This window comes from Lutra lutra, chromosome 2 (assembly GCF_902655055.1).
Source record: "Lutra lutra chromosome 2, mLutLut1.2, whole genome shotgun sequence".
Lineage (NCBI taxonomy): Eukaryota > Metazoa > Chordata > Mammalia > Carnivora > Mustelidae > Lutra > Lutra lutra.
In genome coordinates this window covers 140,818,991-140,834,041 of record NC_062279.1, presented here as the reverse complement: position 1 = coordinate 140,834,041, position 15,051 = coordinate 140,818,991, and the positions used below count along the sequence as shown (strand labels likewise).

Below are 15,051 nucleotides of genomic sequence, written 5' to 3'. Positions count from 1 at the left end.
GTGAGGCCCGGGCAGGGGGCGCAGGGGCCATCGCGGAGCGGCCAGGCGCGGGGCCGACCGGGAGGGGGCGGGGTCGGACCCGGCCAGGTGCCGGGCGGCCCCGCGGGGCGGGGGTGCGGGAGGGTTGCCGCGGCGGGCGAAGGTGAGGCCGACCCGGCGTGACTGCCGTGGGTGAATGAGGCGGGGTGCGGGGCTGGGCACTTCCTTGCGGGAGGTGTGGTAGTCGTGGCAGGTGCGGGGCCGACCTGCGGCCGGAGGAGAGGCAGTGGCGGTGGTGGGGAGGAGGTGGTGGGCAGGTGAGAGGCCACGGCGGGGCTGGAAGGAAGGGGACCCATAAGGCTGAGCAGTGCGCTGGGCGGGGGTGAGTCATGGCCCTTGTGGGGCTGGCGGGACAGCAGTGCGTCTCCGGACATCGCGCTGACTGTCCTCAGTTCTCAGGGTCCGGAGCGCGGGTGCGTGCGCCCCTTGGGGAGGGTAGTTGTCCTTGGACTTTGGGGTAGACCGTGCTGTGACCTATAGCCCAGCTTCCAACTGTCGCCACTTGTTTCCCTTGCCCTGATCTTTGTGACTTAGGTTAGGGCATGCCAACAGTCGTGACCTGTGCACAGCCTTGTAGGTTGGACTCGCCAGTCATGGAGGAATTTCCTGGTCATTTTTAGTCGTCTTTGTTTCTGCGTGTTGTCTCCAGCTTCCTGATGTCCTTTCTCTTCCTCACACAGAGTCTATTGCCATCGTCGGTGTGATCCATTCTCTCCTCTGGATTTTCCTTACATTTTGTCGGTGGCGCCCACAAGGGGTATGTCACATTTTGCTAGCTTGATGCTTACTGGCTGAACACAGTTGGCTCTGAGGCTGGTGCTGGAGCAGAACGGTATTTCCCTGAGTTAGCATCGGGCGCCGGAGTGGTGCAAGGTGGGACCACAGACCTGTCTGGGGTAGCTCTCAGGACTGCAGGCATAGGCTGTCACGATCCCCAACCTACTGCCATGTCTGCTCAGTCTGAGGCAGGAAACTAGCGGACTCTTCTGATGTCCTAATTCCTAAAGGCCTGAAGGGATGTTCTGCCTGCAGCATTACCATATGCTTTTTCTCCACTTGGGTAAAAAACGAACAGATTTTGGATGTGATTTGGTAGGAAAACCTCAGGCTTTTCTTGCAGAGGTGGGGGCCAGAATCTCTGCTAACATTAACAAGTGTGGTATCTGTTACAATGAGAGTTCCCTCGGATCAGTTCCTTTACTCTGAAAATACCAGGCAGCTATCTTGGTTTTTTAAGAGATTCACAGGGGACAGTAGGTGATTTTTGCCTTCCGGAATTTAAAATTAGACACACTCCAGTGACAGAAGGACAGTGCAGTACTGGGGGGATCCTTGGGGCAGGACAGGCAGTGGCCAGGGTTCCAGCAGGCCAAAATGAGGTCAGAGCATTCAGAATGCTCCTATCAGGGCAGGGGCGGGGCCAGGCTGGAGGACGGGAATTAAAGATGGGAGGTGGGTCCTGTGGAGCAGGAAGCTTACCAGTCACTTAAAACCCAGGATGAAGAATGAGGAAATGGGACTAGCTGATAGGGTTGTGCAATAGAACCCACTCCCTTTGCTATCTAGGCACGTCAGGAGATAAAAATACCCAGCACGGTCTTGGTCTTTAGAAACATAACAGGAACCTCATAGCTTTAAAGCTTGTGAACCCTCTTCCTGAACTGAAATGGTTAGAAAGCCATATGAAGTGTCAGGAAAAACAGCAGCTCTGGAACCTAGGCTGGGGGAATTTATGCTGTGTTGTATAAATGTGGAGAAGGTTCCAAACCCTAAACTCTGGGGTGGAGAGAGATGTTGACAACTTCACAGTTTTCCAGGTTTTGGAAAGATAATAGGCATCCTGTATATCCTATGATATTCCTACAAGAGTTGGGAAAGTCTTTAATAATCTAATAAACCATATATCCATAATTAAATGAGTATCCTCACTGTGGGATAATTAAGACTTTAAACAGCCCCACCTTATTTCATGTCGGGTGTTGCCCCAGATGAATTGAGGATGGATCACATTTTGCTGTGAGAGGGCTTAGGAAAAAACACGTTGTTTTCATAGCTTTTTGGAATTTGCATTTGTACCATGAAGTGGTTTGTGGGGCAGAACTATGGAGCCAGATAGCTTCCTAATCTTTTGAAAAGTGGTTCAAGTGTTCATTTAAAAAAACAGTCAGGTTACTGGGAGTAACCCCAATGTCAGAGGGGCTGAGTCCAAGCAGATTCCAGAATACACTCTCTTAAGTTCTCTTGTTTTGGATTTTGCACATTCTTGCTTGTTTCCTACTGTCCAGAGAGGTGACAGAGGTGATCGCTCTGCCAAGATGGGTTTTTCCCTGTGAGGTGAGTCCACCTCTCCAGTGACTGTCTGACTTTGGCTGCGCTGCTAACGATGTGGACGAGGTGGTATGGGGGCAGCTCTTCAGAAAAAGAAACAAGTCCACAGAGCTGTCCCGTAATGTGTGTGTAACTAGTTGTGTGTGTTTGTGGGGACACCATGTGCCATGTGTATTATCAATGGCCTTGGATGAATGTGGGTCCCTTGTGTTCTGTCTGGGGCCTGTACTGGCCTGAGAAGCTGTGAGGGCATGCGCCACACTAACTCCGGGCTGGCTGTTGTCCTAACCCTCCACCCCTCTGCCTCCTGGTCCCTGCTTTTAGAGGGCTTCTGCCTTGTCTGTGTTAAGTGTCGGGATTGGGGAGGGCACAGGGGTTATTTGGTACTGGCTGGCAGTTGCTAGGTTGTACGATAGGACTCTTGGCTAGAGGTTTCAGAAACCACTGGGGTTGGTGTGACGGAAGGAGTCAGGACATCCTCTACGGGGATACACAGCATAGCATGTTTAAAGCTGATTTGAAGAGATGGGGCGATCATCGCTCACTGACATTCTAGCACACGGCTCTTCCAACTCAGGAAGCGTGCCTGAACCCTGAGGCCTGTGGGTGATCTTGTTCAAGTGTCTTTTCCCTCAACTGCCGTGGCTGCTTCACCCAGGGAGGGGTGCTGAGTGGATCTTTTCTGCGGACACCCTAGAGCACAGATAACCAAGGTCTTTGCAGGAAGCACCTGCGCCTTGGGCAGCTGGTTCTAGTATTCATACTGGTATGGTTCAATCTTGCGTCGGGTTAATTGCTCTCTCAATTCTCCTAACCCCATTCTCTTCACTCACACCTTGGCGACTGTACCATCAGCCCCTTAACTTGTTGTAACTAACACCTAGTGTGGAACAGTCATGGTCACCAGCACAACATTTATGGAGTTGTCTGGCGGGTGGAGTCCCTGGTGCTTCCTGTGGTCTGTCGTCCGTAAGGACCATCAGCAGCTTGCCAGGGCCACCAGCCAGTGAGCAGGGGAGTTGGGACTGGTGGTGCGTCTTCAGTCACCCATATGGTGGCACAGGTCCGCCTGTGGAGTGTGTCCTGCAGGGAGAAGTGTCCAGAGGATGTCACAGTGGAAGAAGCAGGTGGCAGTGCACCTGTTGGGGAGCCACCGGAGATGGGCGTTGCTGGGGGGCAAGATGGGAGCTGCGTGCCAGGGTTCCCACGCCTTTTTGGTCTGTGCCTCAGGTGACTGCAGGTGCAGGTGGTATGCAGGTGCCCGGAGTGGGACATCATGGCGAGGTCACCATGGTGGGGAGATTATTGTGGGAGGAAGTCACCCTGTGGGGAGGTCACTGTTGTGGGGCAGGGGAAAGGCTGCCCTCTGTCTTTCCATTGGCCCGGTCTGTTCCTGTCTGTGACCTCCTGCTGTTTCAAGGGCACATATCCCTGAAAGGTCTGTGGAGATCATGTGAGGATAGGAGGTGGAGGTAACGGGGTGCCTGTTCCTAAGAAACACTGTCGATTGATAACATAAAGTAAGATCTCCCGGATTGCTCCTTGTGCTGCTGAGCCACATTTCTTGGTGCTCACTGTCCCCTGCCCCGCCCCTGTGACCTTGTGTAGAGCCCTACCAGACCCCACTGTCCCCACACCATCCTCACTGCAGTGGGCAAACACTGTGTGGGCTTGTGTTGATTTGCGTTTCTCTGACTCATGAATTTGAGCATTTTCCGTGCTTATTAGCTTATTCAGACCACTGTTTAGAATCATGCATGGATGTCCTATGCCTGTTTTTCTTTTAAGTAAAAACAATTTAAAGTGAGTTATTGGCATACAGTAAAATGTAGAGTTTAGATGCTCTGATAAGGGTTTACGCCATGTAGCCAACCAGTCGTCGAGCTAGAGAACTGTTGAGTGACCCCACAAACCCTCCCGTGGCTCCCAGCCCCCTTCCCCACCACCAGCCGCCCCAGCTAGGAGTTTCCCTCTCCCAGAGTATCCTGCACACGGCCCCGCACCCCAAGTGCTCTGTCCGGTTCTGAAGTTTGTTCCCTCCCTTGTAGTGGCTTGTCTATCCACTCGCTTGTTGGTGGACAATTGGTGTTTCCAGTTTAGACCATGATGAGTAAAGCTGCCAAGAACATTCTTCCACAGTATTTTTTGATGCCATGTGTTTTGTCTCAGGTAAAATACCCAGGAGTGGTATTTTGGGGTCTGGGTTGGACACAGGTCTTTTTGTGTGCATCAGGCGGCACTGGTTTGCACTCCTGGCAGCTGCGCAAGGGCTCCTGTCCTCGGCTGGCACCTGCATCAGTATTGCCTGTCATCCTGATTCTCTCTGCTCTTGTGTGTGCATGGGGGTCGCTCTCTGGCGTGGGATTTCCACGTGCCTGATGATACTACGCGGGACGCTGTTTCTCCTGCTTATGAGACGGTTATGTGCCTTGTTTTAGTGTGCCCTTTCGAGTCTTCTGTTTTGAATTGGGCTGGAGTTGTGGGAGTTTCTTATCACAGATACAAGTCATGTATTTTTATATGGTACGCACATATGCAGGTATGTGAGGAGGAGGAAGAAAGCCGTAGATGGGGTCACTGCTGTCCCCGGCCAGGCTGCCCTGGGGAGTGGGAGGCTGGTCTGGCCAGCTGAGGTGTCTTTGCCTGTGTCCAAATTCCAGAATGTGCACGGGGTCTTAGCAGTGCCTCCCCTGTCGTTTCTTTATGTGTCAGCAGTAATACTGTTTCTGTTGAGGGTTTGTTTGATAGAGAGCAAGAGCAAGCAGGGGGAGCAGCAGAGGGAGAAGGAGAAGCAGACTCCCCATGGGGCAGGGAGCCAGACGCAGGACTCGATCCCAGGATCCTGGGGCCATGACCCGAGCCGAAGGCAGAGGCTTGACTGACTGAGCCCCAGGCCCAGCAGTATTACTGTTTTTATTTAAACTTTGATTTTGAGATAATTATAGATACTTACTTGTAGTTTTAAGAAATGACACTGGTATACTTTGCCCATTTCCCTCAGTGGTAACATCTTGAGAAGCTAGAGTCAGCATCTTGACATTGATGTCATCAAGACACAGAAGTTTCATTTCCACAAGGACCCCTTCTGCCCCTTCACAGCCATGCCAACATTCTTAACCCTGGAAACCACTGATTTGGTCTCTCTCTCCAGTTTTGACATTTGTATATCCTTTTGGAATTGGCTTTTTTCACTCTGGAGTTCCAACCAGGTGGTTGTGTCCATAACGTGTTTGTGTTTATTGGTGACGAGCGTCCCATGGTATGGATGGACCCCAGTTTAAGTGATCATTCATGGAGTGACAGACTTGTGGGTTGTTTCCAGATGTTTTAGGCTATTAGAACTAGAGTTGCCGTAAGCATTTGTGGGCAAGGTTTGTGTGAGTGTCATTTCTTACTTTTCTGGGATCGGTGCCCAGGACTGCAGGTTTAGTTCTAGGAAACTGCCATCTATTCTTCAGAGTGGCTGTGCCATCTTCCATTTCTCAACCAGCAGTGGCTGAGTGTCTTAGGCCTCTCAGGCTCCCATAAAAAATGCCACAGACTGGGGCATAAACAACAGGAATTTCTTTTCCCGCCCTGGAGGCTCCTTATCCCAGAGCCAGTTACTGGCAGTGGTGGTTCCTGGTGAGGCCTCTCCCTGCGGCTGACAGGTAGTGTTGTCTCTGTCCCATAGGGGAGAGAGACCCCAGTCCTATCGAGTCAGAGCCCCACTATGAAGACCTGATTTCTGTAACTGCCTCCCTAAACCCCCCGTGTGCTCATACAGTCACACTGAGAGACCTCAGCGTGTGGGGTCTGTGCCCATGCAGCTGAGCTCTTAACCAAGTGTGACCCAGTGTCCCTGGTCCTTGCCAGCATTTTGTGAAGCGTTTTTATTTTTTATTTTATTATTTTTTTAAAGGTTTTGTTTTTATTTATTTGACAAACAGAGAGCACAAGTAGGCAGAGAGGCAGGCAGAGAGAAAGGAAGAAGCAGGCTCCCTGCTGAGCAGAGAGCCTGATGCGGGGCTTGATCCCAAGACCCTGGGATCATGACCCACGCCGAAGGCAGAGGCTTTAACCCACTGAGCCACCCAGGTGCCCCTGTGCAGCATTTTTATTTGATCATTCTAGCAGGTGTGTAGGGATCCTGTATTGTGGCTTCAGTCTGTATGTCTCTGGAGGCTGACCACACACCTTTGTGGGCAGTATGTCTCTGCCTGTCAATGTTGTTTGCCTATTTTAGAATTGAGTTTTCAGTTATCCCTGAGTTTTGAGAGTCCTTTATGTATTCTGGAGAGAAGTTCTCCATCAGACATGTGGTTTGCAAGAATTTTCTCTTTGTCAGCAGCTTATCTTTTCATCTTAAACAGGGTCATCTGCAGACCCACAGTTTTAATTTGATGAGGTCACATTATCAGCTCTTCCTCATGTGACTTCTGCTTTTACTGTCACATCGGGGAGCCCTTATGCCCAGCTCTGGATGGTGAGGGTTTTTCTCCTATGTTTTGTCTAGGAGTTTCCTGCATTTACATTTGTACCTTCTGAATTGATTGTCATAGAAAGCATAAAGTTTAGATCAAAGTTGCTTTTTTTTTTTTAAAGATTTTATTTATTTATTTGGCAGACAAAGATCACAAGCAGAGAGGCAGGCAGAGAGAGAGGGGGGAAGAAGCAGGCTCCCTGCTGAGCAGAAAGCCTGATAGGGGGCTCGATCCCAGGACCCTGGGATCGTGACCTGAGCTGAAGGCAGAGGCTTTAACCCACTGAGCCACCCAGGCACCCCTTTTGTTTTGGTTTTTTGCACTGGTCATTGCACATGTTTCCACCAAGTTGATTTTGTGCCATTGTGAACCATCACTTGGCACATTTACGTGACTGTTTTGGGACTTTCCAGTTTTGTTGCATTGGGATCTTTGAATTTGTTCCTCCCCGGCACCACACAGTCTTGGTTAATGCAGCAACAGAACAGGTCCTGAAACTGGGAATTCTCTTTCAGGAAAAATTTCAAAAACAAAGAAAAGTAGAGTAACAGAACAAATATCTATGTTCTTACTATCCAGAATTAATGGACGTTGGTTTTTCAAAGATCATTTTTGATTCCAGACTTTTACAAAGTAATTAACCATCACAGACACTGTGAATGGCTCTGTTGACCTTCAGCCCCCTGACTGTGTCTCCCTCTCCTCAGAGGCACCACCACCGTGGACTTCCTGTTTGTTGTCTTTACTTTCTCTGCAAGTGTGTGTCCAGCGGCGGTACGTAACGCTGCTGCCGGGACGTTGAATGTTGCAGAGGTAATGTGCTTCAACAATGGAAGATGCTTTTCACTTAGGGTTTTGTTGTCCTGATCTGTGATTGCCCGCTGTGTGTCAGATGCTGTTCTGGGTGCCGGTGGGAGAGCAGTAAACAGATCTCCAAATGGAACATGTGGCACAGCATCAGGAGTCAGAAAGCATTAGGAAGAGGGAACAAAATTGGCTGTGGGTGGTTGGAGCCGGGTGAGTCAGAGAAGGCCCCCGGGGAGGAGTGGAGAGCAGAGCCTGAGTGTGTGTGTGTGTGTGTGTGTGTGGCCAGTGACCAGGGCCAGGGTGCCCCAGGTGGGGTTGCAGGGCTCCAGGGAAAGACCCTGTGAATGGGCTAGGGGGAGCATCCCGAGAACCTTTGTAGTCTTGCTGAGGCTCCTCTTTGGTTCTAGAGGCTTTTGGTCAAGCCCTTGGAACTGTCTGCCTATAGTCATGCTGTCTGTCAATAACAGATTTAGCTCTTTCTTTCTGATCTTTATGCTGTTTGTCTGTCTGTCTAGCTTTCTGGTGCTGGTGACAGTCTGCAGTGGGAGGTATCACAGTGCTCCACAGAGAGACCTGCCTTGGTCCCGAGATCAGAAAGCACCATTAGGGCTCCCATAAGTGCAGGGTTTTGTAGTTGCCACTTGTCATATTGAAGACATTCCCTCTCTTTGCCGAGAATGTTTCATGTTACTATTTTGAAAAGTTAGGGGCGCCTGGGTGGCTCAGCTGGTGAAGTGTCTGCTTCAGCTCAGGTCATGATCCCTTGGTCCTGGGATCAAGTCCCACATCAGGCTCCTTGCTCAGTGGGGAGACTGGTTCCTCTCCCTCTGTCTCCCGGCTTGTGCTCTCACACTCTTTCTGTCAAATAAATTCATAAAATAAAATCTTAAAAAAAAAAAAAAAAGGAAAAGTCATGAGTGTTTTTGCATGTTGACAGATGCTTTCCGTGTGTCTGTTGAGTGACGGATGAGTTCCATGTCTGAGGAGTCTGCCTTCCCTGTCCTTTGTGTCCTTTGCTACAGGGACTGTTTTTTGGTGTCAACCACTGTTGGTCATAGCAGGGTGTTGCCAGACTCACTCTGCTGGTATTTTCCCGGTGGTTCTGACATCTGTGTTAACAAGTGCTTTCTCGTTATCTGTGATTGTGTCTGTGGCCTCACATGATGGGTTGGCATGTGTTTTCTCCTGTCACTTAGGAAGGACTTTGTGCAAGATTGCTGTGCTGGTTCTTTCTTAAATGTTTCAGAGAATTCACCAGTGAATCCATCTGTTTTCTATTTTTGTTACACAGCTTTTATTTCCTTTCATCTGTTTTCTTATATGGACTCGTTTTATTTTTTTTAGCAGGTCTGTTGAGATAAAAATGAGACACGAAGTGCACATGTAGGTGTCAGGCACAATAAATGTGTCCAGTACGTATACACCTGTGTGCCCATCGCTGTAGCCAAGGCAGTGAACACATCCCTCACCTCCACAGTGTCTGTCCTTCCCCATTACAGCCCTTCCCTTCCTGCACCCTCCTCCCCTGGGCAGTCCTGATGTGCTTTCTGTTGCTGCAGAGGAGTTAGTACTTTGTACAGTTCTCTGTAAGGGAGATCATGTGTCCCCTCTGCCTCCATGTTGCTGTGGGAACAGTAGTCCGTCCTGGTTATTGCTGGGTCGTGTTCTACGGAGGGATGGTTGGTTTGTCTGTTCACCGCTAATGGGGACATGGTTTGGGCAATTACGCATGAAGCTGCTGGGGCCCTGTGTGTACAAGTCATTGTGTGGATGTGGCCTCCATTTTTTGTAGATAAATGCCTAGCGGCGTGATGACAGACAGGGCTGTTGAGCTAGCTTACCTTTACCCACGGAAGAAACTACCAAGCTGTGTTCCCACAAGCCGGGTAGAAGCCTCACTACTAGGATGTGGGTGGAACCACATCCTAGTAACACTGAGTATGATCTGTTTAAAACACTGAGGCCTTCTAATTAGATGCACACAGGTGTGTTTCCCTAAAGTGTGTGTTTCCCTAATGGGTGATGACGTTGAGCATCTTTTCATGTGCTAACTCACCACTCATGTATCTTTGGTGACTTTTTACATAGTGCACCCATTCAAAATTTTGTTACTCCATTCTGGATTTCCTTTATATTTTCTAGATAGAGCCCTTTATTGGGCCTGTGATTGAAAGTGCAGCTAGGCCACCTGTGTGACTCAGTCTGTTAAGCATCTGACTTCTCACCCTCTCAAATGGTGTATCTAAAAAACCAGAAGTTCTTTACTTTGATGAAGTCTGCTTGTCATTGTTCTCATTTGTGGATCATACTTCTGTTCTTAAGTCTAAGAAATCTCTAGGGCGTATAGAAATTTAATTGTTTTGAGAGAGTGCGCGTGCACATGGTCCTGCCTGGGGGTGGAGGGGGGAGGATGGCGCAGAGGCAGAGGGAGAGAATCTTAAGCAGGCTCCATGCAGAGCACTACATGGGGCTTGATCTCATGACCCTGAGATCATGACCTGAGTGGAAATCAAGAGTCAGACACTCAACCAACTGAGCCATCCAGGCGCCCCTGAAATACAGTTGATTTTTGAATTGTGCATATAACCCATGATTGCCCTAAACTCTTTTATTAGTTATAGTAGCTTTTTTGGGGGATAGATGTCACAGTATTATCAACACAATCACTTTGTGTGCAAAGAAAACCATTTTCACTTCTTCCTTTTCCATCTCGATGCCTTTTATCTGTCTTCTTGCCTGATGGCACTGGCCAGGCTTCCAGTGCGATATTGAGTGGCAGTGGTGAGAGCATCTGTCCTCACCCTGTTCCTGCTGTGAGGAGAAGCATGGGGTCTTCTACCACTGGCATAAGGCTGACGGTGAGTCTCTTGTAGACACCTGTTATCAGGTTAGCGAGCAGCCTCATGTTCCTAGTCTACTGAGAGGTCTTCGTTTCAAGATGTAATTTTCCACCGTGCAAAACTAGTAAAAGCTAAGCAAGTTAATTCTGAAAACAAGAGAATTACATTATTTTCAAATTTTTAACCAGCTCTATTCAGTCATGATATATGATGTTTTGTATATATTGTTGGGTTTGTTATGCCGACATTTTATTGTACTCAGAATTAAGAATTTGTGAAGAGGGGAGCCTGGGTAGTTCAGTCATTAGGCAGCTGCCTTTGGCTCGGGTCATGATCCCAGGGTCCTGGGATTGAGTCCCACATGGGGCTCCCTGCTCAGTGGAGAGCCTACTTCTCCCTCTCCCCTCTGCTCCTGCCTGTGTTCCCTCTCTGGTTGTCTCTCTGTCAAATAAATAGGTAAAATATTAAAAAAAAAAAATTTGTGAAGAATTCTTTGTATTTATGTAGGGTACTAGATGTACTTTAAAGTTTTTTGGGGCTTTGGGCACTGCTAGCCTCTTTTATTCTAGATGCTGGTAATTTGTCCTCTCTTTTCTTTCTTGCTCTTTCTCCCTCTGTGATCAGTCTGTCTAGAATTTATCAGTTTCATTTTCTTGTTTTCAGAGAATTTTGGCTTTCAGAGGCTCTGGTATTATTGATTTTCTCCATTCTTTTCCTCATTGATCTCTGTTTCTACATTGATTTCCTTCTTGACTCTGAAGCAGGATATTTAAAAGACAGGATCATATCAATTAGGGTCATTATGTTTGTGGAAAACAAAATTGCCTGCCACAAGTCCAGTTTGTGTTTCACTGCTTAATGAAGATATTTGTAAAGCTTACTATCAAATAAAGTCATAGCACTGAACTGATATGTCTGTCTTTCTAATTTTCAGGAGGGTTTGCATTTGTATATGAAGCTCAAGACCTGGGAAGTGGCAGAGAGTATGCCTTAAAGGTAATAAAGGATGACATTTACGTGGGTTTTTGGATCACTTTAAGGAAATCTCTAAGTGGCACTGTTTCCAGAGATTTATTCCCATTATGTAGTATACGTTTCTTTTTTACAGTCGGTCCATTTGTTCCTTCTGAGGGGAAGCCGTCAGCAGCTCTAGAGGACTCAGAGCTGTGGCTTCCAACTTTGGGCACAGGGTGACCTCAAGGCCAAGTGCCAAAATGAGGGGTCCACAAATAGCGGGGTTTTGAAAGCCACTGGTGTGAAATGTGAAACAAAGCATAGCTTGTGTGAACGCAGGGATTACGGGGTGGGGGAGCCCCCTGGTGTGCACAGCAGGCCTCACAGGAGTGAGGGGTGCCTGTGGGGTTTGTGGGCTGCTGTTGAGGCGTGACTGACTTTGGAGATCAGGAGCATAAGCCCACATCTCTGTGAATGTCTTCTCCCATTTTCCTTGGTTGTTTCACTTTGCTCTAGCCTATTTGGAGAAGAGTGTCCTATTTTTAGTTTTGTTGTGTCCTTGGACTGTAAAGGACCATGTTCAGGGGTCTCTAACCTTCTGTCAGGTTTTTACACAGGCCAGATATTAAATACGGGTAAGCAGGTTGTGCTTGTAGGTGGCACTGTGTTTCTTCTCTCGGGTGTAGACTAGAAAGATAAACACTCCTTAATCTCTTCTTGTTTGTTATTTCCTGATACAGAGATTATTGTCTAACGAGGAGGAAAAGAACAGAGCCATCATCCAGGAAGTGTGCTTCATGGTATCCTTTTCCTGGGACTGCACACACACGCGGGCACCTAGGGAGGCCTGCTTCATGCTGTGGGTGCTGGCTGCTGCAAGGCTGCTCTGGTGCCCTTCGGGGTATACTAAAATTGGCCTTCTGCTTTCACTGGACCTGTCTGTGGGGTGTTCTCAATAGATGAGAGTTTTCTGCCTTGCTCCTCACTCCCAGGGTAATAGCAGGAGGCTCGGTAGCTTTGGGCATGGAAGTGTTCCGACCCAAGAGGTCTCTGTGCCCACAGAGGGACCGATTCCCTGCCCTCTGTCCCACAAGGCACCTGACGTGGCCCATGGCGCCCGGCCACCAGCTGCACTCTGGCGATCGCCAGGGCCCTTGCGAGGCCTGGTTCCTCTGGGCCTCCGTGTCCCTTCTGGCCCGCTACCCTGCCCTGAGCACAGAAGCTGGACGTGTGGGGCTTTTCTTGCTGGCTCTCCACTCTAGCGCACGTTCTCCCTCTGCAGGGGTCTTGGCCTCTGCTGTCAGAATGTGTTCTCTTTTCTCTCTCGAAGCTCTGTCACCATGAGCCCGCTGGCTGCCTGAGCCACGGGTCCTCGCCTTGCAGAGACTGGGTGGATTCGTTCAGTGCTCGTGGCCTCCCACACGCTGCCCGTACCCTCTGTCTGCTGTCCTGCCTGGCCTGTGGTCAGGTGTGTGCTGCCAGCATGGCGGAGGTCTTCATCCCACCTCCCCCCCCCACCCCACCCCACCACCTGCCTTTCTAGTCACCCCCACTGGCTCTCCATCTTTCTGCCCCAACATGCTGGGATTGTAAGGTAATTTCATTCAACGTTTTGACTCTAGTGTCTTAATATCGTATGTATATTTGTTTTTAAATGTGCAGACTTACGCATTCTCCTTTAACAAGACACCTGCAGAAAAAACTTTCTGGCCATCCCAATATTGTCCAGTTTTGTTCTGCAGCGTCCGTAGGGAAAGAGGAGTCAGACACTGGGCAGGCTGAGTTCCTGCTGCTCACCGAGCTCTGCAAAGGTAATATTTTGTTAGGGTCAGAACCGCAGCAGCGTCACGGGTTCGAGGGCTCAGCTGTAGTAGTCAGGGCAGGCTTGCTGCTGTGGCCCTTGAGGGCACACAACCCAGTGGCATTAGGCACTCCCTGTGTTCTTAGGGGTCGGAGGGACCCAGAGGCCTTCCAGAGAGTTCCAGGGGCAGAGTAGTCGTGTGAATGTCTGTGGATGGTACCAAGAGAGCAGAGGCGTGGAACATGCCTGGTCCCTGTGGTAGGAGCATGGTCCATCTGCTCCACTGAGGATTAGGGCTTACCCACGTGGGGAGCGTCTGCCCTGCTGGAACTCACAGTCTCTGTGGGTGACTAGAGTGCACATTGTCGGAGAAGCGTGGGGCGGGTACAGAGGCTTTGCCAGGAGGGCCTGGAGCCAGAGGCAGGAGCCACCGGGTGCCATGAGCAGAGTGCATGTGGCCCTCGGTCACCAGGAGTGAGTGCTGGGAGAGGAAGCCTACGGCCGACAGCCACCCAGCCAAGAGCTGTGCCGGTGGGAGGCGCACTCACAGAAGGAGAGGGTGGGGGCCATGAGCCCAGGCACCCAGGAGGAGTCATGCCTAAGCAGGCAGGGGGCAGAAGTGTTGAGCATGAGGTGGGCGGCTGGCAGTGGCAAAGCTAGGGCAAGGAATCCCTCGGTGGTAGGGATCCTTGTCTAAGCACAGGGGAGTGAGGTGCTCCTCCAAATGGGGCTTCCTTTCTGAGAAAGGCCTGCCACCTGAGGCATCTTCTCATGCCCACATGCTCACCTGTTCTCTCTTCAGGGCTCCGCAGGGTCCCTTAGGTCCCCACCACAAGATGTTCCGCCAGCACCCCCTTCGTGACGCGTACTTGTCCTTGACCACAAATGCTGGTGCATGGAACTGCCGCGTGTCTGGCGTGTGAGCCCGGCGAGCCTGTGGACAGGGCTGCCAGGGGCCTGTTGGCAGGGGTGCCACGTAGGGGCCCCAGTGGCATGTGTTGGGCAGCACGTGTGAGGCTGCACATGGCTTCCCATCTGCCCCGGGGGCTCTGCTGCTGGCGCTGCACATGCCTCGCTCCGCTTTCCACAGCTCACGTCTCTGGTTCATTTATCATGCCGTCCATTCCCCTGCGGGGCACTTATCATGCTTCTGGATTGCTTTCATTCTGGATTTTCGAAGGCTTTGGGTTCACCGGGGCCCCAGCGTTGGGGCCTGGCAGGGGCAGCTCACAGCACTCGCACTGCAGGGCGGCACGGTGCTCTGTGTGGAGCAGACCCACCGAGCACACCCCTCAGGCTGGTGCTGGCCTGGGACTACTTGTCCGGGAGCAGCACAAGACGCTCGGGGTGCTCGCAGGGCAGGTGCTGAGGGCTGCGGGGCATGGGGGTGGAGGGTGGAGGGAATCTTAGGGGGGGATGTAGACGCCAGTCCCTGAAGGAGGGCCTGGATGTGTGCACACAGTCCCCCACCCTTCCCTGGCCCTTACCCCCCAATCTTGCCCTCCACCATGCCCTCTCCAGGAGCATTGCCACTGTTAGGGTTGTTACTTTTAAAAAGCTAGCTCTTAATTCTCAGTGGACACCAGAGGCCACTGAAGCACTGGCATTGTGATGCCCCAGCCATGGCCTGGTTCATTTCCATTACCCCAGGCAGCATGGCCGTCCGTGTGTCACCCCTGCTCTGGACCCGTCAGCAATGCCTTGTGGGGCCTGTGCCTTGCCTACATCAGGGGGAGGAGCAGGTTGTTATTTCCTGAGGGTGCCTGTCCTGCCTGAGCGTGGGGTGCAAGGCTGGGATGTAGGTGTGGCTGGAAGAGGG

The 15,051-nt window shown here is 50.7% G+C and overlaps 1 protein-coding gene across 12 annotated transcripts in view; it reads left to right on the top strand.

The window, feature by feature from the left end:
* Positions 1-15,051, top strand: part of GAK (cyclin G associated kinase) — a 55,414-nt gene that overhangs the window by 587 nt on the left and 39,776 nt on the right. For 3 of the 12 annotated variants that reach the window (XM_047718546.1, XM_047718545.1, XM_047718544.1), the window contains exons 2-5: positions 720-796; positions 11,412-11,473; positions 12,172-12,231; positions 13,128-13,242. The exons of 2 other annotated variants lie outside the window; for them this stretch is intronic. In XM_047718546.1, coding sequence (XP_047574502.1) covers positions 720-796; positions 11,412-11,473; positions 12,172-12,231; positions 13,128-13,242 — 314 coding nt within the window. Of the gene's footprint in view, positions 1-719; positions 797-7,616; positions 7,644-11,411; positions 11,474-12,171; positions 12,232-12,761; positions 12,900-13,093; positions 13,243-15,051 lie in introns of those variants that run through there. 7 more of the 12 variants (XM_047718548.1, XM_047718547.1, XM_047718556.1 and 4 more) reach the window with 6 other exon arrangements.